Here is a 20,407-nt window from a genome sequence, read left to right on the forward strand (position 1 = left end):
GGGTTAAACCTGGAAATTCCCATCATGTTTTCCTGTAGTATTTGATTAAAAATTTTAGGGCAAGAAGTGCAGTAACATTAAGCTAGATGCTTAGGAAATCTGGTTGCTGTCCAGTTGCTTATGTAGTTTAAATGAAGCTCTCTTAAATCTTCAGGGCAAAGATGATGTTTACGATCGTATGCTGCTAGACTACTTCTTTTCTTATCATCAGTTCATCCATCTGCTATGTCGAGTTGCAATCAACTGTGAAAAGTTTACTGAAACTTTAGTTAAAATGAGTAAGTATGAAGGTTAAACAGCCTAAGGATTTTTTTTTTCTGTGATAACTGTAAGTGCTTCTCCACTAAGTTTTATATTCAAAATTTTTAAGAAAAAACAGAGCTTGTGAAACTTGCTGCATTAATTGGTCTGGATGTTATTTTTATTCACAAAACCGTATGACGCATATAATGTAGTGTGATCTTACCTTCGTGACTGTCACGTTTCAGGCCTGTCCGGAAAGGAGATGAGGCAACCAGTGAGAATTCAGTCTCCTTGCACATTTAGAGTTTAATACAGGACTCAAGAAAGCTTTTTGTTTGGTTGGTTTTTTTGGTTGGCGGTTTATAAATGGCTTTAGATCAGATCCTGAATCCTCAGCATTTCTGCTAATGGCAGTAACTGGCAATCTGCCCAGAAGCATACATGACCATCTAGACAGCCACAGATGGCACTGGTTCTGTTGTTCCCAGCCTGGGTTTATTTTACTCCATAGTTTTGGGATCCATCACAACATTTAATTAAGGTTATAACCGTTCAGTCCTGTAGTTTGTACCCGACACTTGTTTCAGCTCTGCCAGTAGATAGCACCAGTATTTGGGTTTCTTCCTGTTCACAATGTAAACCTATTTTTTGGGTGTGTGAGCGAGGCATTCATGGCTTATCTGCCTGCCTACTCCAGCCATTCAGCTGGTTCTCTGCAGGAGACCATCCTGCCTTGAATTGCCCCATTAAGTCCAGGTGCTATTCCAAAGGCACTTGGAGGGGGGGGTTAAATTTTGTTTTCCACCACCACGGACCCTAGGGTAAGCCGAGTTACCCAATGTGGTAGGTGCAGGTGCACCAACCTCAGTGTCACACAAACAGTTACTCCATGGACACACAGACTGGGAGCCGTCTTGCTTCAGTTGTCTAAAAATCAGACGTATAGTCAGATTTTCCTCTGTAGTCAGTGGAGAGACGTAGATTCCTTCCAAGAGAAATTCATCTTCCCATTCTTAAATATCTTAAGCACAATGAGCCACCTTCTGAAAATACCCGCTTGTTTTCTTTGCCCACAGAAGCTGGCTAGCCAAATACCACTTCTAGACAAATAAAACCATACAAAATTAATCTTGTCCAAAGAGCGATGATAGTAGAATGTTCTTTTGATCCCCTGAATCAGCCATTGGCTCACTGTTTGTCACACTCTCCTGATTGTAACTCTAGCATTATTACTACTTCCCATAGGTTGTGTTAGTTGTAAAGCGTACTGGGAATGTGTATTGTTTGGTATTGTTCAGTGTATCCCTTCCCTCTTTCTTGGTCTAGGTAACAATGGTGCTTGGGTTAATAATGATCACCCTTTAAAAATTATACGCTGTTTTTAAGAAAAGGTATTTAAAAGCTTTAAGTGCTGTAGCTGACCAGTTGAAAATATAAGACAGTAACAAAATAACCTGATTACAAGCCCAGAACTAAAGCTAGCTCTTTAGGTTTTTTACATTTCACAGAAATACTGAAGGGATATGTGTATTCATTAAACATACTGTAAAAAATTCACAGAAGATAGGTCTGATTATAAAAAACGCTTAGATTGTAGTCTTGTACAATGATATGGTACCTTGATACTAATCTTATCAGGAAGTGAGTATCTCCAACAAAATTCTCACACAGTAACTTACTTTCTCACAAAATTTCAGGTGTCCTAGTTGCATATGAAGGTTTGCCACTTCATCTTGCGCTATTCCCCAAACTTTGGACTGAGCTTTGTCAGACTCAGGTAAGAGTCAGTGAATTTGAGAACTAACGAAATGGAAATACAGGCAAAACACAATGAACGTGAAACAGAGATTAACTCATAAATTTTAACTTGTGGGTGTTGTTTCATCATTCAAAATTGTCGTGGTTTAATCCCAGCCAGCAACTAAGCACCACACAGCCGCTCACTCACTAGTATTATATACTAGTATTTTGTATAGAAAATACCTCTGCTTATGTTGCCTGTCATCTGATAAAACCTGATAGATCAAGTATAAAAATCTGGCAAATTGTATTTGCTCCCAGTACGCCATCGGTCCCGCAAAAACTTAAGCAGCAACCTCACACAGTACGCAATACTGGCAGGATGGTAGTCGGGGCAGTGTACAAAACTACTTCATCCTGCCTCTGTGAATTTCCAGCTTTTTATGTAGCATAACTGCTGGTATGATGAAGTAAAAGTTGGGAGATCTTCGAAGTCTGGATGTCGTGTGTCCACTGCAAGGAGGGGCCTTTGCACCTCTGCAAGAGGCCCCTGTATTTGGCTCACAGATTAGGAGACACTGGCCCTTCACATACATACCGATTGGGATAAACTGGCATTCCTCTGGGGTAAAGTTCACAAAAGGAAAATGTGAAATAATAGTTGACATTAATTCATTCGTACAATTTAGTGATACCTGACAGACCTGAAAAGATTTTTTCGGTAAGAATGGTCCAATATGAATTAAGAACATTACTGGGCCTGGTTAGATGTCTCCAGCTGAGACAACTGTTGCAGACAGCGCTACTGCAGTGCCATACTTCCCGCAGTGACTTTGCAGTCTTCTCTCTCTCTTCACCAGTCCGCAATGTCAAAGAACTGTGTAAAGCTCCTCTGCGAAGATCCAGTTTTTGCAGAATATATAAAATGTATTCTGATGGATGAAAGGACCTTTCTTAACAACAACATTGTATACACCTTTCTGACCCATTTTCTTCTAAAGGTACGTGGTCTTTTAGCGATAATTTCTATTTCAAGAAATGCAGTCATACATGCTGTGTCAGTTTGGGATACTGTTTTCGCAGTTCCAATTTTTGTGGTTTAAAAAAAAAAAACGTTCTTTTCACAGGTCCAAGGGCAGGTGTTTTCTGAAGCAAACTGTGCCAACTTAATCAATACTCTAATCACAAATCTAATAAATCAATATCAAAGCCTAGAATCTGACTTCAGCAACCAGAGAGTTGAAATTTCCAAAGCAAGCTCTACTTTAAACGGGGTGAGTCTTTTTCTAAGCCATTCAAGCATCGGCATCATTTAGGAGGAAGCTTATTTCCTATGGAAACTCTTCCGTGCCCTGTGCCAGGTTCTAATTAAAGAGGCGGGCATTGTTAGCTCTCCTGCGTGCCTAAGCTGGACTCCTGGTGAGAGCGTGGGAGGCTGCCTTAACTGTGGGGCTGGAAATGCTAACCCCTACCAACAAGACAGTCGTAAATTTACAGAGTGGCAACCTGAGCTCTCCAGAATTCTCTGTCCCTTGTCAGCGTGCACAGCATACATACCTGGGTCACACAAGCTGATGGTGGGGACCATAGGACTGGGAGGAGGGCAGCTTATTGTGGAAAACAAGTAACACAAAGTGCAGTACAGTTAATCGTAGAAACATTCTAACCCAGCAAAAGATTTCGTCCTACAGTGAGCACCGCAGTGCTGCCATCTGCTTAGGACAGATCTGCGTTAAGGTCAGCGTATTAGTAGTGAGTGGGAAATTTCAGTAGTGTAAGTATATTTAGCATTTGATCTTTTTGGATGTTCAGAACATGTTGAAGCCCCTGCATATTGCAGAGATCTCCCTGTGTACAGGATTAATCAAATAGGAGTTTGAAATAAGGCTAGTTAAGTTTGTTTACTTCTGTATTTTTAGGACCTCCGAGCACTTGCCTTGCTGCTTTCAGTGCACACTCCCAAACAGCTCAATTCAGCCCTGATTCCAACTTTACAAGAGCTTTTAAACAAATGTAGAGCTTGTCAACAACAGAGGAACTCATTACAAGAGCAAGAAGCCAAAGAAAGAAAAACTAAAGGTTTGCCTTCTATAATGGTGTCACTCTAAGGTTTTAGAAATTTTTACAAAATTAACGTAATGTTTTCTTACTGCTGCAGGGTGGGCTGCTTCTTGACTCCAATCCCCAGCCCTACACAAGAAATACTATTTTATTATGGAGCTAAAATTCTAGGCAATTACATGAATTTTCTGTAAGGAAAAGTTCGTTAAAGTACTGTGTTTGATATGGAAAAGGATAAAAATGTCAAAGGCCTATTACTTGGATGTAACATAGCATGTGTCCCCTAAGCGAGTTTTCCTTTTTCTTGCAGACGATGAAGGAGCTACTCCTGTAAAGAGAAGACGGGTCAGCAGTGATGAGGAGCACACTGTAGATAGCTGTATCAGTGATATAAAAACTGAACCCCGGGAGGCATTGACCCCAACAAGCACTTCAGATAACGAGACACGGGACTCTTCAATCATTGATCCAGGCACTGAGCAAGATCCTCCTTCCCCTGAGAACAGTTCTGTCAAAGAGTACAGAATGGAAGTTCCATCTTCGTTTTCAGAAGACATAATGTTAGCGACGCGGTCACAGCACACGGAAGAGCAGGCAGGAAATGGTAAATTTGAAGAATGCAAAGAATTCAAAGACCTGCAGACTTCCAAGGATTCCATTGGAGCCGAGGAGGACTCGGAGTTTCCTTCCACATCGATTTCAGCAGTTTTATCTGACCTCGCAGATTTGAGAAGCTGTGATGGTCAAGCCTTACCATCCCAGGACCCTGAAACTAGTTTATCTATCAGTTGTGGCCATTCCAGAGGACTTTTTAGTCATATGCAGCAGCATGACATTTTAGACATCCTGTGTAGGACCATTGAGTCTACGATTCATGTGGTCACAAGGATATCTGGAAAAGGAAACCAAGCTGCTTCTTGACATTAGATGGAGCATGTCTGCTTTTAAGTCGGTTGTTTTTTTTTTTCTTCCCCCAAAAATGCTCTTTGTATAAGTTTTGCTTATTTCTGTTTTGTGCTTCAGTTTGTCCAGTGCTCTCTGCTTGAATGGCAAGATAGATTTATATGCTTAATTCTTGGTCAGGCAGAACTCCAGATTTTTTTTTTCCTTTTTTTTTTTTTTTCCCCCCCCCCCCCTTTTTTTTTTTTTTTTTTGCATCTACCGTACACTTTCTTAAAGGGCAATCAGATAATGGATATGTTTTACGTAATTAAGAGTTCACTGTAGTGGCTTTCATTTAATATGGCTGTCTGGGAGAACAGGGCCTCCTTGCCCTGTATGATGTAATTTAAACTTATGGCATTTTTACTGTGTATAATATGGTGTCCTCTGTGCCAGTTTTGTACCTTATAATAGAGGCAGATTGCCTCAGATCGCTGTGGTTCTTATTATCAAAATTAAGTTTACTTGTATACTAAACAACCACAAGAAATTTGATTCTGTAAAGAATCCTCTTTAGCTGTGGCCTGGCAGTATATATATGGTGCTTTATTTAACAGAATACCTGTGGAGGAAATAAAGCACACTTGATGTAAAATTAATTGTTTTATTTTTATTGACATGATCAATTGCTATTCTGTGCACTTCATTAAACTGATTGTGATGACTTTTCATTTGTTTATAATATGTTGCTTCAGTCTTTGGATTTCTCATCAAAGGCAACTTCAAAAATGAAAGATGCAGAGAGAAATGATGATCAACTGTATATAAGTGATGTAAATCTTGGTCCTTTTCTGTTTGACTTTGCACGAATGTTCGGTCACACAGTTGAGAGGGACTGGTGGTTGTTTACTCTCCTCCCCCATGTTAGAATGTGAAGTGGTGTCAGAAGCCAGTGGAACTTTTCATTTCCCTGATTTTAACCCGTCTTGGTCATGTTTTTCTCCTGCACCATTTGCACACTGGCTTCCTTTTTTTCCCTGTGCTGCCCCTGGGACCTACTCCCTCTGGCCGTGGTCCCTCGCTTTCTTCACAGCTTCTGCACCCCCCCGAAATGACTTTATCACCCTTCCCTGCCACATTTCCTCCTGCTATTTCTGGGCAATATCCATTTCCTATGTGATCTTTCGGACTGTCAATGATACTGCTTTTAATATCTGATTAAACTCCATTTTCAGCTTCATTTTCCAGTTGCTTAACTCATTTTTCTATTGTCTTCCTAACACGTCTATCTTGGCCTTTTTTTCTTCCAAATTCCTGCATTCTGTCTACCATTTAATGTAGCTTAGCATCATTTTCTTCTCCACGATTCTATTATGTGATGCTTTTGTGACTCCTCTTACTCTCTTTGAACCTACTGGGTTTTTAACCTTCTGTAATTAATAATTTCTGTCTTTACGCTTTATATTTCCCCTTTACTAGCACTTTTATTCCTGCATTTACAAACACTATATTGATTCTGGTGAGTGTTTCAGTTGGTCTCCTTATTATTCAGACATGAATTAATGATGTTTTCACTCTCTTTAGAAATAATTTTATTACCCTTTCGATCAACTTCTCCATAGATTGTAACTTCAGAGAAGTCAGAACTTCTATGTAATGCGTATCAGAATTCATCTGTCAAGTCTTCTACCAAGCCTACTGCTCTGTGGTTGGGTTAAGATGTCTTTCGGAATATGCTCCCCTATCCGTCTGAAAATCTTCAAGAGATGAAGCAGCCATTATAACACTTTGGTGAGTAGTCTCAGTTAATTAATTACTCTTACTAAAAATGTGTGTCTCTGGGTTTTGATATGTTGTCTGACTTCAGCTTTCAGCTACCACATTTTGTCGGCTTTAGCTTCTCATGCAGGCTGAGAGCACACCATAATTCTGGTACTAAAGAGTGTGTCTTTTCTGATGTTTTTCCCTCATTATTTCGACCCCCCTTTTTGAAGTATACCAAGTATAAGCAGTATTTAATAACTTTTTCATGAATGACAGACAAGTAAGTAATGCACCCTTCTGTGTTCCCAGGTGAATGTTAGCCTGTCTGTGTTCAGCTGGTCACTGACCATTGACTAGGCCCTGTAAGTTATTTTTAGGATGTTTTCCCCTACAGACCTGTATAGGTGATTTGCAAATGCTATATTAGTGGTAATTTTCTATTTTATTGTCAATTATTTTCTCACAAATATGTAACTGGCCATTTAGAATCCCGGTAGAAGTCCATTTATAACAATTTTCCATTAACAAGGATTCTTGGAAGTTACAGTTCCGCAGTACATGTCAGTGATGCAGTATGTTGGCTTTTGGTGGCTCTCTAAGCCAAGTACCTTTACATGGTAAGACAGGCATTGTACACACAAGCTACGTCAGGCCAGCAGTTCCCTTTGCAGCCTCTTCAAAAAGCTAGATCAAATCTGACAAGATACTAAACACCATGTTAGTTAGCTTCAATTAAACGATTATCCTGTAGTTCTGAACTGACTGAATTTAATACTAGCTTTTCTATTATTTTGCTCAAAAATTGTGTCAAGGTTACCAGAAGTATAATTATTCTTACTGCTCTTCCCTTACATTACCTCCCAGTTTCCCCCTTGAGTCTTCCTGCCATTTTTACGGGGAATTTTTTCCCAGTATTCAGTTTTTTAAACAAAAGCAAGCAGTACCTGCACAAACTTGTATCTTCTTCCATATCCTCGTTTGCACCTGTTTCTTTATTTTTCTCTGGGTCCCTCATTTTACATGTTCTCTAAGAAGTCACAATTTCTTCCACAGCATTCTATTCCCTTTCTTTTACTTCAAGTCAGTTTTCTGGTTTATATTTCTTTGCCTTCAAGAATGCTTTTTCATCCTCGTCTTTGAAAACCCCACCTTTAACTGGCTTCCTCAGTCTCTTACAACTTTTATTCTCTTCCAGGGCTCACCTCACCTCTTGTTTAATTGTTACATATTTCCTCCTGGAAGTCCCACCTCCCATTTAACACCTTCAAAATTAAGCTTTTAAATTACTTTCGCCTTCCGCTGGCCTCGCTGTGCATAATGCCCAACAGCCAGCCTCCACCTCCTGGACCCAAACTGTTAAGACCCTCCTCTGTATTGGTTTTTGGCTATAGTCTCACAAATCTTGTCTTTCACATTTAATTATTTTCCCTTTTGGCTTTCTTGGAGACCAGGATGTTGTCTGGAATCTTACCACAGTACAAAAGCGCTACATCACAAGCAAAACTGTCTTTTCCCATTTCTGCTTTGTTGCTTCTTTCATACGGCTCACTCTCTGGAATGTCTTCTGTGCTCATCAGTCTCCTTAAAACATGTGAATGCCAGTAAGTTTGAGCATATTTCCCACCCGATCTCTACATCTGTCTCCACTCCTGCTGTTTACTCTTTTGGGAAAAATCTTAGGGTAGGGAACTCTTCACAGGGACTTAATTAGAAAACAAACTATATTTACGATACTATAATTTCATTAGGTATGATACGAACGTATCATTATCATCATACTGTTATTAAATGATATGTAATTCCTAACTCTGCTCCATTCAGCTGAAGGGCTGAGGATAACAAGTAGTTTTAACATTCTTTGGTTTTATTAAACTCTTGGGAGCGTCTATGAGAAATTTTAGTACTCAAGGATAAAGTGTTTTGCCTCTCCAAGAGGATGATTGCCCCCTTCATGCTATGGCTGGCTGACAGTGCAAGTAAAATGAAATTCCTTTTTGAATTTTCCCAATTTCAAAATAACTGTGTGCAGAAATTGAACTTTCAGGTCAGCAATACAATACTTATGTCAGCTAAGTGCTAGCCTGTACAGTGAAGATGGTAAGAGTGCAGGAATGCTGGTGAAGCAAGAAGAAATGTCCTGGTTTTGACTGTAAGGACAGTCAGTCAGGGGCTGTTTGTGGGTGTGAAAGCTGTCTGTCCATTTCTTACGCTAGGCTGGCCTACAAGCAGGATGAAAAGGTAGGTACTTCACGTCTTTAACTTAAGAAAGCTTGTGCATGTTATCAGACTTACAGCTGTGCAGGCACAAGGGAACAAGAAGAACACTAAAGAAGACAAGTCATCTTCAGTTCGCTACCCTTTTCTTAAAGAGGAAACATGGAGGGGCTGGGGCTGTTCCTCCTTACGCAGTCTTGGACCTCCCAGCAGCAGCTGCAGAGTTTTCTGGAGGTTTGGGCAGTCCCACAGCTGGAAGTCAGTGCTGCAACACTGGAAAAGCAAGTAAGTCATTTTTTTTTAACTGATGATTGGCAGTGTGTCCAGTTGAATTGAATACTCCTGCTAGTGGAGGGAGACAAGAGAATTCAGACTAGCAAAACCTAATAGTAGTGGGCACTTGTGATGCTCAGATGGAAGGGGTTTTTCAGTTGGGAGGCAAAACTGGCGAGGCATGCTTCCCAGAGAAGTACTAGGGCTGTAGGATACACTGTTTGAAGAAACTCATAATTAGATATAATGGCCTACTCTCAGATAGTAAATTGTCACAAAATCTCTTAGATCATGTACCCACAAAACTGCTTAGCCTGATCTCCGTCTTAAACCTAGATTTCCTATTTTTATTTAAAGGTTGCCCCTTCAACAACCAATACTCTAAATCATTTTTGTATTCAAAATGTTAGGCTCTTTGTCCTTGAATATTTATCAAAGAAGGTAACTAGATTTTGAGCACTCAGAAAATCATGACACTTCTCAAGGGGCTGCTCTCTGCCCTTATCTGGACACCTAAAACGCAGACAATGCAGCACTTGGTAACCAGTCTGCACACCTGTCCTGTCACTGAGGTGTTTGTTCTTGTTACTACAACAAGTCTCACCAACGTTCAAAGGGGATAACTGACTGCAAACCTCCCAGGGAAAACCTCGCCTGTAGAAAAGAGCAGCACACCTTTATCTTCTGCCTGATGCGAGTTGTGTGTGGTAAGGTTGCCATATGTTGGTATCCTGTAAAAATAAAATAATAGGACTTAACTTCTATACAGACTCATTTAGTTTAGCAGTACTGGTTAATGGAGAAAATAAACTGCATGTAAAATCATGTATTTTATTGAGCCAACCATGTTTTCCAAAGGCAGCTTGCCTTTTTTTGGTCGGTTTGTTGCTAATTGCATACTTAATTCATACACTTTTTATAAGGCATTTGCGAATTAAGTTATCCCTGCTAACCTCAATGTGGTTTAATTAAGAGTAACAATTCTTTACTTTCAGTATCCCAACTATGCTCCTGTCAAATTTCTCTAACAACCAGTTGCTCGCTGTAGTTTGAGCTACAGAATTGCAGAGGGCCATAAATCATTTAAGTGGAAGGTTTACACAGTTGCAGAAGGAAAGCATTATTACTGTTTGTTTGTTCCAAAATAAACTTCACACTGAGGTCAAGTAAGGGAGTACAGTGCATGCAGACTTAACAGTGCATACCAACCAGAATTACATGACATTGTTAATTATCTTTCCCTAAAACCGTTGACAGTTAGAAACAAATTCAGTCTGCAGTTAAAGCACTCTTATGAAGGATTTGAAGAGGCTGTGAACTATACCCCCCACATTTCTTGAAAGATCTGATGCATCAGCAGCTTTGTAATCCCTGTCAGTTCACCTCTGATGGGAAGCCCACCTCCTAGAGGGAGTTCATTTTGCCACTCAATACACTGAATATTAAAGAACTGCACATGCTTCCTATTGATTCATGTAGCTTACCTACCTACTATGGTAGTACTTGACTGCAGCTGAAACATTATTACTCTCTGAAGTTGCAGGCAAGCAGAACAGAGATCAGTTTCCCCAAGTAAAGCTGTTTATATACATAGTCTGACTTATTCACCACCTCATTCACTAGAATTCCATAAATAATGCTTAAATTATATACAGTATCATAGAAGTGGGTCTTTATTCTTCCCCCAAATAAATTACTTTTTTTAAAAAACCAAATGTTAACAATGTATAAAAAGTAATGCCCTAACAAAACTACAGTGCTGTTATCATTCCATGGTGTCTTTGGATTGCTGCAGTAAAATACGTATTTCTTCAAAATACTGCTTCTTCCAACATTGTCTTGTACTATCTTCATTAGAGACAGGAACTCCTTTGCACTCTAACTGCAGTTCCGTTTGAGCAGCCATATCCTTGAAATTCAAGGCAACCGTTGCATAATGTTCTGAAGGAAGAAAGTACAACATTTCAGCAAAGTGTTTTTTAAAGGATTGCAGTTGTTGTTGCTAATTTCGTATCTGCTTTTGCTTGTGTCTAAACGAAGCCTCTTTTCACAGATGACAACTGCTACGGCCATCAGGCTGTTCTCCAAAGAACACAAGGCTAAGCGAGCCTCCAGTTAGCAAGGCTGTCAGCTGTCATGTTTGTTCCTTCTCCCTGCAAAGTGTAGCCTCTATTAGAGCTCTTCAAAATGACTCACCATCAGGCCAGCTTTGACACCTCCACTTCAGGACAATTCTTTGGCTTGGGACCTGTAAGAAGATAAGAAGGTTCTCCCCATTAGCATTTGAGATAATTCACATTACAACTACTCAGTGCTAATTCTCCCCTGAAAAATAAGGAAGGGAGCATAATCTTTTGCAATAGTAGACACATGCATGTAAACAATATGGAGATTGGGGTTTGGGTTTTCTTAAATAAACTGTTTTCATCAAAAGTTCAGCTTGCTCCTTTCCACTGTTTTGTTTTCTCTATGGGAAAAGGTCAGGCTGATCAGTTACTAAACATAAAACACTAGTTTGCTTGCAGACCTTGAAATGGGCACCAGTAAGTCATGTTTTCATTTCTGAAATCTGTAAGCATGACAGAGTATGCCCATGGTTTTCTGTTAATCAATCCAGCCTGCTTCACTGTACAAGTTTATGCAGGACTGCATAAAAACGATTTACAGCCTGCCCCCAGCTCACACAAGAAGGGGAGCTACTGCATAAACATTAGGTCAGCTGAAGTTTGGTCTAAATCAGGCTCATTGTTTTCACTAAGCCATTAAGTTTATATTTTGACTGTTTCATCTAAATTGTTCCTTATCTAATTGCAAAGGTTGATTAATATAACTGGCTTCCACTGAAGCCAATCTCAGGTGTAACAGTTCTGCAGAAAGTATATTTCCAGACTGAGCCCTTTCTGGAGTCAACAACAAATTTCATTAGGTTGAACTGAGAATCCAATTTTCCAAGACTTTTTGCTTTTTTAAAAATTGTCCAATTGTCAGTGATACTTACTGCCTGTCATCTGGATGGAGGTCAGATACCAAGTCTAAGCTCAGCAACTGTGAAAATGGTTTTTCAGAGGTTTCAAAAACAGAGCTGAGCTTCAATTATCAGTTTTTTCCTTCTATTTGCAAAAGCATTCAGTGTGGGAAAGCATAATATTTGCCCTGAATAGAACAGAGATCATTTATCCAGTGACAAAAGAAGAATTGATATGGAATTGGGAGATAAGCCTTAAAACTGCTTTCCCACTCCTTCCTCCTAGTAAAAAAGGATGGTGCTGAGAGTTTTCTCCCCCAGTGCAGGTCATTAGGTGTAGTTAGTGCCTGCTCCTTTGATGGGGAAATATACATAATAGGTTTGGGGCTTCAAAATTATAGAGGAAATGAGTATGCATTAGAGAAGCTGAAATGTCAAAAACTTACACTACTTTTTAGCTCAGAGAAGCAGCCAATGCCCCACCCCCTCCATTTTTAAAGTGCAAAGTAGGAGCTTTTTACCAATTCTGTGTATTCACCGCTGACACAGCCATCGAACATCTGAAGTTTGCCTCCTTTCTCGGCTTCAATCACAGCAGAACATTTAGAAAACTTCTGTACCAACTAGCAAAAGAAGAATACAGCAGAAGTCAGTTAACTACAAATCTATACTGATACTTACTGCACCATATTATGACACAAGTGAGGTTTGCTGAAGAAATTAACTAACTCAACTGTAATACACATAAGAGGCTGTAAGCACTACTCAGGTTTGTCATTTTATACAGCAGCATGCCACTGAGATCTGTGGTAGTAGCAGGGGCCAATGAGGTGACAGAATGAGACTGTAAATGCTGAGAAAGCTGGAGTGGTAAAGACCAGAAAAGACCCGAGCCACCTGCAAGGGGCATGGACAAATCACATACGTACATATACATAGACGCAACCGGCTGTTGCTGGATTTGGAAATGAGGGAGACAGAACAGCAGCTCTAGGAAGGTGCAGAAGAGCTGCTGAGAGCCATTATTGTTTCTCAGGGGTAGTGTTGGGATTGTAATTTAAAGTTCTCTGATACCAGCCCAGGCTCTTTTGAAGGAAACAAACCCCAAGTTAGTGATTTTATATGCCATACCCTATAAGCAACAGTATCATTGCATCCAATAGTTAATCTAATTAAGCTGTGGACAACAACAGTGCCATTACTAAGCACTTCAGGCTCCTGAATGACGAGTACCTACATAAAAAGTCCAAGCTTTTTCTAACTAGCAAAGGAGAGTGCAGGAGGAACTGTCAACTCCTTTTGCATTTTCACCACAGAAATTCCTCAGTGGCTTAAAAGGTGAAGCTATTCAGCAAAACTTGGAAGAGCAAATGATGACAATCAGAATTACAAATACTTAGTGAAGTTACAAGAAAAGGATCACTCACAAAGCCTTCAGTTTCTGGACGATCACATCTCTCCATTTATATGTACTTGAGGAGTTATTATCTGTACTTAACACTATGAGACATGTTTATTACCTACTTGCACAACTATTCAGCTACAGCAGCATCCACATTAAGTTATATTGCCTACTGAAAGTATCACTTACTTCCTTAGTTGTGAAGATGCTGTAAAGTTCATCTGCTGGAGAGTTGAAGATTTCTCTCATCAGTATCTTCACTGTTGGAATTTTTACACCAACTATATCCAAAGACTGTGGTGAAACAGAATCCTGCAAAACAAAAAATACTCAGGTGAATGAGTGCAAGATCAAACACTTAAAAGTTCTGGAATGGCAGGATTGTTGTTACCTGTGCATTCTTAAACATACTGTATTGTGAATATATGTTATATAAATATGGAAGTAGGTTGTATAGTTAACAGTATTATTAATCAGGATTCACTAAAACAAGTGGAAAAACCATGAGTGTGTGATTCGCCCCAAAGATACCTGAGGCTAACTTTAGACTGTGGGAAGTGATGCACGCAGGTGAATTCCAGCTTCACCTTGCTGAAGCTACAGCCGTTACAGAACAAAGCATTAAGGGGTACATAAATGCTGCTGTCCTCCTTCCGCACCCAGCAGCCCCGTGCCCAGGATCTGCAATGGGTCGTTTCTGTATTACAGGCCCTGATCACAGCAGTGAGGAGGCAGTTCCACCCCGAAGGCAGGTAATTACTTTTGCAGGTAACCAGAGGAATATGCAATTGTTAGCATAGCAAAATCTGTAGGGACTACAGTTATGGTAAAATTAAACTCGTACAACACTTAAAGCCAACATACTTGCATGGTGTTCCCACTTAGTTTTCGTTCAGTGGCCAGCTCCTGACCAACAGTTGCTTTTGTTGGCAGAATCATTCCCAAGGTAAACTCTGTAATAAAGGAAAGCACTCTTCAGTTATGAAATTGAGCTGTACAACCACTCTGACATCGAGATATGTAATCAAGATTGCTGGCCAAAACCATGGAGAATGGGAGCACAGAATGGGGCGTACAACTCCAATCCAGTTTCCCCACCTTACCCAAATGTTTGTATTGGCAACAGAGCCTAACGGCAATTTCCCTTAAAAACACAGGATTTTCAAAGCTACCTGACCCAAAATTACTAACATCTGCCCATGAAGGAATGCACCATCTCCACAAACTTCTGAAGTGTACAGCAGAGAAGCCTGCAGGTCTTACAGTGATCTCTGCAGTCAGTATGTGTAACACAATACAGCCTACGTCGCTACAGAAACTTCTGGACAGTGCCATGTTTGATAGCAATAAAGATTTTTGACTGATAGGACTAACTTACTTCATCTCAGCTGGTGACAGTTAAAAATAAAAACAATACAAACCCAAGGACTTGTCAATATATTACCAATCTATTCAAGAAAGAAGACTGCATAAAAACATACCCAACGCACTGGTTTCATTTACCTGTTTTAAGTGCTTTCAGATAATCTCTCAGGGCCTCTCTGACTTTTGTTGTTCCTTCAGTTCTCATAAGGTCCTTCAGAACATCACCTTCCCCTTTCTTTTTGCTAACATTGATCTAGAAACAGAAAAATTAGAAGATCTTAGAGGCATCTAAACATGAGCCTTTTGGATTCTGGCAACAAAGGAAAGTATTCTGGCTTTGTTTACTACCTTCAGAGCACTGCTGCAATTTCAAGTTCATTATCTTCTCAGTTTATCCTACCTTTGCTAAAAATAAGTCCTCTTGGGTTTTGACTTAAATAAATTTAGTATCTCATCTCCAGAGTAGCACAGTCAAGTTCATCAAGTATAAACAGAGTTGCCTACTATGCAGCAGAGGCTGAGGAATCTGTGGAAGCCACAGCATCAAATGCTATACAACCAACAAGAAGATTCCTTAAGTTCTTAGGTCTTGGGGGGGGGTGTTTGTTAGTTGTTTTTGTTTGGTTTTTTTTTTTTTTTTTAAAGACTACAAGCAGCAGAGTTCTCAATTTTGTAGTTAATGTATCATCACAAACAATAATTAACAAAGAAAACTGCATATTCCTAGTAGGTAAATTTGAGAACAGAGATAAGTCATTATTCCAAGTATAAAAAAACAAAAACATGAAATAAACTATCCAAGTGTAATTATCCCACAATCACAGGATAAATCAAAACATGATGCCTATATGTTGATTAATGCTTTATTTAAGAATTCTGAACCTATATAGCCATATCAGTATTTCACACCTACCTCTGTATCATCTACCTCATTTTCTTCTGACAGGTTAGGAATTTCAACAGATCCCTTATGTTTCTCACCAGACTCTTTCACTGTACCTGTATTAACATAATGAATTCTTAAATGCATTATTAAAAACTATTTCCCCCATAGCAAGTTTTATGCTTGGAAATTAGCTGTACAAAAGTGTTACTTGGAGCAAGTTGCCTAGAATCTAATTTAAAGGAACTAAATAGCAACCAAAAGTCTCACATGTGTCACAGTACTTTCATAGTAAACTGTTCTCAGAACTGTGTTTTCCTGTACAGATGCATTAAGATATGTACACACACACAGGTACATCTTCTCACTCAGCACATCATTGCGCGCTACCGTTCTGCCACTGCTCTCACCTTCAATCCTCAGCTGTTCTAATACTCACTACTTACAACAGCTTGCATCTGCCAATACAGAATGTGAATCAAAAGGGGGTAGGGGAAAAACAACCTCTTCCCCTAAACTTGTCTGCCTGTTATTTAGAAGCTCCCTAGAATGCTAACCTGTCTTGAATATCTGAAAAGCTCCCAACATACAGGCATGTTACTGTAAAACATATGCGTGTATAATGGACAGGTATACAACTGAAATTTTTTATAAACAGGAAACTTCACATGCAGATTTTTTAGAAGACTCGTTCTTAACAGCTTTACTGCGAACTGCCAGTAATCACTGTACACATCAGAAAGCCTTTGCAAGAACAGAAATTGCTCTGCTTCTCCATCCTTCTGGGCAAAGGCCCACCATCACTTACCCACATAGCTCTATAAACATATTCTGGGATATGAACCCTGTACTGTAATTCTTTGCCTCAGACCTTACAGTGAAAAGATTAAATTTAAGGTCTGATCCTTTTTTTTTGCCATTACACTGAAGACTCTTCCCCCGGCCTTGCAAAAACATTTAGTTATTTAAATTAATTCACTATTTAGATCATGTTAAAATCTTTTTAGAAAACAATAGCAGAAACATGCCATTCTACCCCAAATCCAGTTATCCTCATACTGTTTTATTGGCTTACTTGTCAAAACATACAAAACACAACAACAAGCTTTATCAGTCTATCACAGCAAAACTCCAAAATACAAACAACCCAGAGTTAAGCATGACTGCAGAAGAGGAATTTTCATGAAGGTAGACGTAATATATTTGGATTCTCTCACCTTCAAAAGAGCTAGCTAGATCCAGCCTCTACTTAACACCACTCTCCTTTCATTATTTTTAATTACTACGCTGAAACAACCACCATGCTATAGTGGGGCATTATGCACAGATATAACCTAATGTGCTACCTCTCAAGATCACAGTAAAGTAAACAAATGCTCTGGCATTTCTTAGCAAGAAGAGTGAATGACGGTTAGTAACACAAAGGGGAGTACGGTGCAAAGATCCCTTCCTAGTCAGCACCTGAGTCAAGCACAGCACAATACACAAAGACTGTTAATCCAGAAGTAGACAACTGCATCCATGCAGGGAAAGGCTAAACTAGAAGACCTCTCTTGGGCTTCTCAAAGTCTCCCAGGAGAACCTGTTAGCTCAAGTATGAAGCCATGTGAACTAGTTAATTATAACATTAAAACACTTCTGGGCCCAACACAAATCACAAGCAGCCATGTCAATTTGCTCTCTACTGCTTTCTTCTAGCTCCAGGATTAGTACAGGCACAACCACACAACATTGTCTTTGCAGACAGTAAAGCAAATCTTATTTTCAGCTACTCTCCCCAAAAAGGAAGTGCTAGCATGCAGGCAGACGTTTTTAGGAGCAGAACACAAGCCTGACTTATAACCATTCAGCTAATTTTATTACCAATTTTCACAACTCTTAAAATAAAGATTCCCAAATAACACAGGCCAGACAACAAACTTAAATTCATACAAAGAAAAAAATGGCTTGTCCAAGGGATTAATGCAGATGCTATCTGTGCTGGACAGCACAGTCTCATCAGTTAACAAACAGAGCTGGGTGTTCAACACTACACAGGCAAAACATTGGTACAGCTTTGCATTTTTACTATTGCTGTAATGTAAGCAAAGCTGTTACCTTTTTATCAGACAATCAAATTATTTGTTTGAATCCCATGGGACTCCAATAACAGACCTAAGAATAAGCTATTTTTTTGTTTCCTGCCAATCCAATATTTTAGAAAATTAATAGTGAAAGCTCATGTCTCAGAAAGACCTACCTGTAAACCCACTGTTGAAATACCTAAGTTTTAAAAGGACATACACATTTTCATAAAGCTTCCATCACAACGTAGAATAATTCATTACAATCCCCATTACATCTTCAAACAAATGATAGAACAGCCATTTTGCTCAATTTCAGTGGCATTAAGTACCCTTAGTTCCTCACTTCCTTGTTGCTCTGTAATCTAAATTGCTAAGGGCAAGGTTTTTCCAACATTGGACTTTCCAAACCACCTGCAGATTTCAGGATTTATATCATCTTGTCCTTATATATCCACATTTTAATCATAGCTTGAACTCCTAGTTTTTCTAGATGACTTTTAGAAGGAACTAATTACAGCAATTAGTGTTTTTAGCAGTTAAGTTTGAACTCTCATTTCTAATTCAGAGCTCTCAGAAAACAACACAATGGCTATCAAATCACGAAAAAAAATAATCAGCCCCAGCTCTTTTAGAATTTCACTGTGTAGTAGCAAACTCCTTTAAAACTAAGCTCTGAAAGACATTATCCACTCAGTGCAACACTGAACTGAGCAACTAACCTAATGCAACATTAGAGCTGTCTATAAACACTAAAGAGCATAAAGACCTAGCAGAGGAAACAAAATTTAGAAAGGATTCATATAGAAAATACAAACAAAATACTGCATCTGCCTACTTCTAAGTTTTATACGCTGAAATAAAACAAACAAACAAAAAAAACAAAAACAAACTAACCAGTGTTTAAAAAACTTAGATTATTTTAGCTTATCTTAAATAAAAACCACCCAAAACATCAAAAAGCTGATTAGAATTATTTAAACTGCACTGATATAAACTGTGTCACAGAGCATGTTTGCCTTCCTCTCTGTTAACATTTAGATCACAACTGTAAGTATGTATGTTCTTAGTTTATAACACACTTGTAACATTTGAAACATATTTAACTATCAGTGCGAACAAAAATAAATGAGAAACAGTATTTCTTTAAGTCCCCTATTACTGTGGGAGCAGACATCAATTCCAGATCTGTTCCAAGAGAAGCACTGGTCTCAGCATCAAAACAAAGTTCTAGTCAGCCAAACCAGGAAAAACACAGTTGCAAGAACTGCTTTGGAAAGGGCACCATGAAAAGAAGTGCAAAACACAGACAGCCCGCTGGAGCAGCCAACAGCGTTACCTGAAACACTGATCCAGAGACTACAGTCCTGTTTGGAGCACAGGAATTAAAAGGGAAAAATTAAGTATGGCCTTTGGTATTCCCACCTCCTACAGTAACAACTGAGACCTGAGAAGTACAGTATTTTGGGGAGGAAAAGCCTGTAATTTGGCATTACAATATCCAGGTAAAATGTCCCATGCAGGTGCTTTTTTCTCTTCCTGATTCTTAGTCTAATGCAAGGGATGGTCCACAATTTTCCATAAAGTTGTAGGCATCTAATAAATGGAAAGAATTCCTTGATATTACCAAAAGATATGTTATTGGGTCAGTCTGCAAATAAAGAGCTTGCCATGGGACAAGCACAGCGGAGGTTGAACCTCCAAAAGTTGGGGCTGCAAGCGGATGCAGCACAACAAAAATGCATGAGCACAGCCCCTGTTATCCCCAATAATCAAGAATTATTTCTAGTCTCCTTATTCCCACTACACAGTTTCTTCCTCATGTAATTCATTATCCCCAATGTAAACTACACTAAATTTTTGGAAACATCTGCCCTTTTACACTTTTTAGGTTCTCCTGTTTCCTGCTATCAACAAGGACACAGCTGTAATTTGCGGCACACCAGAAAACTAAAACAATTCAAGCACACTGCTGTAAGCAATACATATCCCACCACACGAGACGTAGTTACTTTTTGCAAAGCAAGATGAGTAACCCTGTGCTGATATGTTGTTAAACAACGCTAAGAAACGTGTGTTGTAGAAAAAAAAAAAATGGGTGAAGGGGGGAAAAAAGACCAGCTACGGTTTCAGGATTATTTAAAGATAAGCATTTATTTAAGTTCAGGCCCAAGTGTCTCCTGCAATCTCCCTACGATTTTGATTCACTGCAGTTCACTAAAATAGTCCTGATTTTCCAACCCAAAGCAGAGAGTTCACTTTCCAAAGCGATCGCTCCTGATCCCGCAGAGCACATCGTCGGAGCCAGCTTTGCAACGACCACGATGAACTCGAAGGCAACCCTCATCAATCCACACCTTCCCATGAAAGCTGGGGCCACGGGAGGAAACGTGCTAGGCCCCCAGTCACCGCGCTCCTTTCGCCCGGGAAAGACTCAGCAAGCGGGGGGGATCTCCCCCACCGCGGGCTGGGTGGCTCCTCACTGCCGGCGGCGGCCTGAAGCTGAGGAAGCGCCGCTAGCCCCCGACCACCGCCTCCGCGGAGCACGGGCA

At 39.6% G+C, this 20,407-nt stretch overlaps 2 protein-coding genes across 3 annotated transcripts in view; one reads left to right on the forward strand and one right to left on the reverse strand.

The window, feature by feature from the left end:
• Positions 1-9,025, forward strand: part of USP34 (ubiquitin specific peptidase 34) — a 125,660-nt gene extending 116,635 nt beyond the window's left edge. The window contains exons 76-81 of the mRNA XM_010575059.1: positions 155-278; positions 1,941-2,020; positions 2,844-2,984; positions 3,111-3,257; positions 3,903-4,062; positions 4,355-9,025. Of these exons, the coding sequence (XP_010573361.1) occupies positions 155-278; positions 1,941-2,020; positions 2,844-2,984; positions 3,111-3,257; positions 3,903-4,062; positions 4,355-4,965 (1,263 nt within the window). The 3' untranslated portion in view covers positions 4,966-9,025. The remainder of the gene's footprint in view (positions 1-154; positions 279-1,940; positions 2,021-2,843; positions 2,985-3,110; positions 3,258-3,902; positions 4,063-4,354) is intronic.
• An 827-nt stretch (positions 9,026-9,852) lies between these two features.
• On the reverse strand, positions 9,853-18,737 carry AHSA2 (AHA1, activator of heat shock 90kDa protein ATPase homolog 2 (yeast)). Of its 2 annotated transcripts, XM_010574834.1 has the most exons (8): positions 15,823-18,737; positions 15,048-15,162; positions 14,409-14,497; positions 13,734-13,856; positions 12,664-12,765; positions 11,374-11,425; positions 10,925-11,118; positions 9,853-9,908 (listed from the first exon to the last, which is right to left on the reverse strand). In XM_010574834.1, exons 1-7 carry the CDS (start codon positions 15,937-15,939, stop codon positions 10,943-10,945), a joined length of 774 nt encoding a protein of 257 aa, XP_010573136.1. In that variant the 5' UTR covers positions 15,940-18,737; the 3' UTR covers positions 9,853-9,908; positions 10,925-10,942. The 2 variants fall into 2 exon arrangements, with proteins under 2 accessions (XP_010573136.1, XP_010573135.1); XM_010574833.1 differs by lacking the exon at positions 9,853-9,908 and having other exon boundaries at positions 10,828-11,118.
• Between the last annotated feature and the right edge of the window lie 1,670 nt (positions 18,738-20,407).

Source organism: Haliaeetus leucocephalus, unplaced genomic scaffold (assembly GCF_000737465.1).
Source record: "Haliaeetus leucocephalus isolate CR32 unplaced genomic scaffold, Haliaeetus_leucocephalus-4.0 Scaffold450, whole genome shotgun sequence".
Taxonomy (NCBI): Eukaryota; Metazoa; Chordata; class Aves; order Accipitriformes; family Accipitridae; genus Haliaeetus; species Haliaeetus leucocephalus.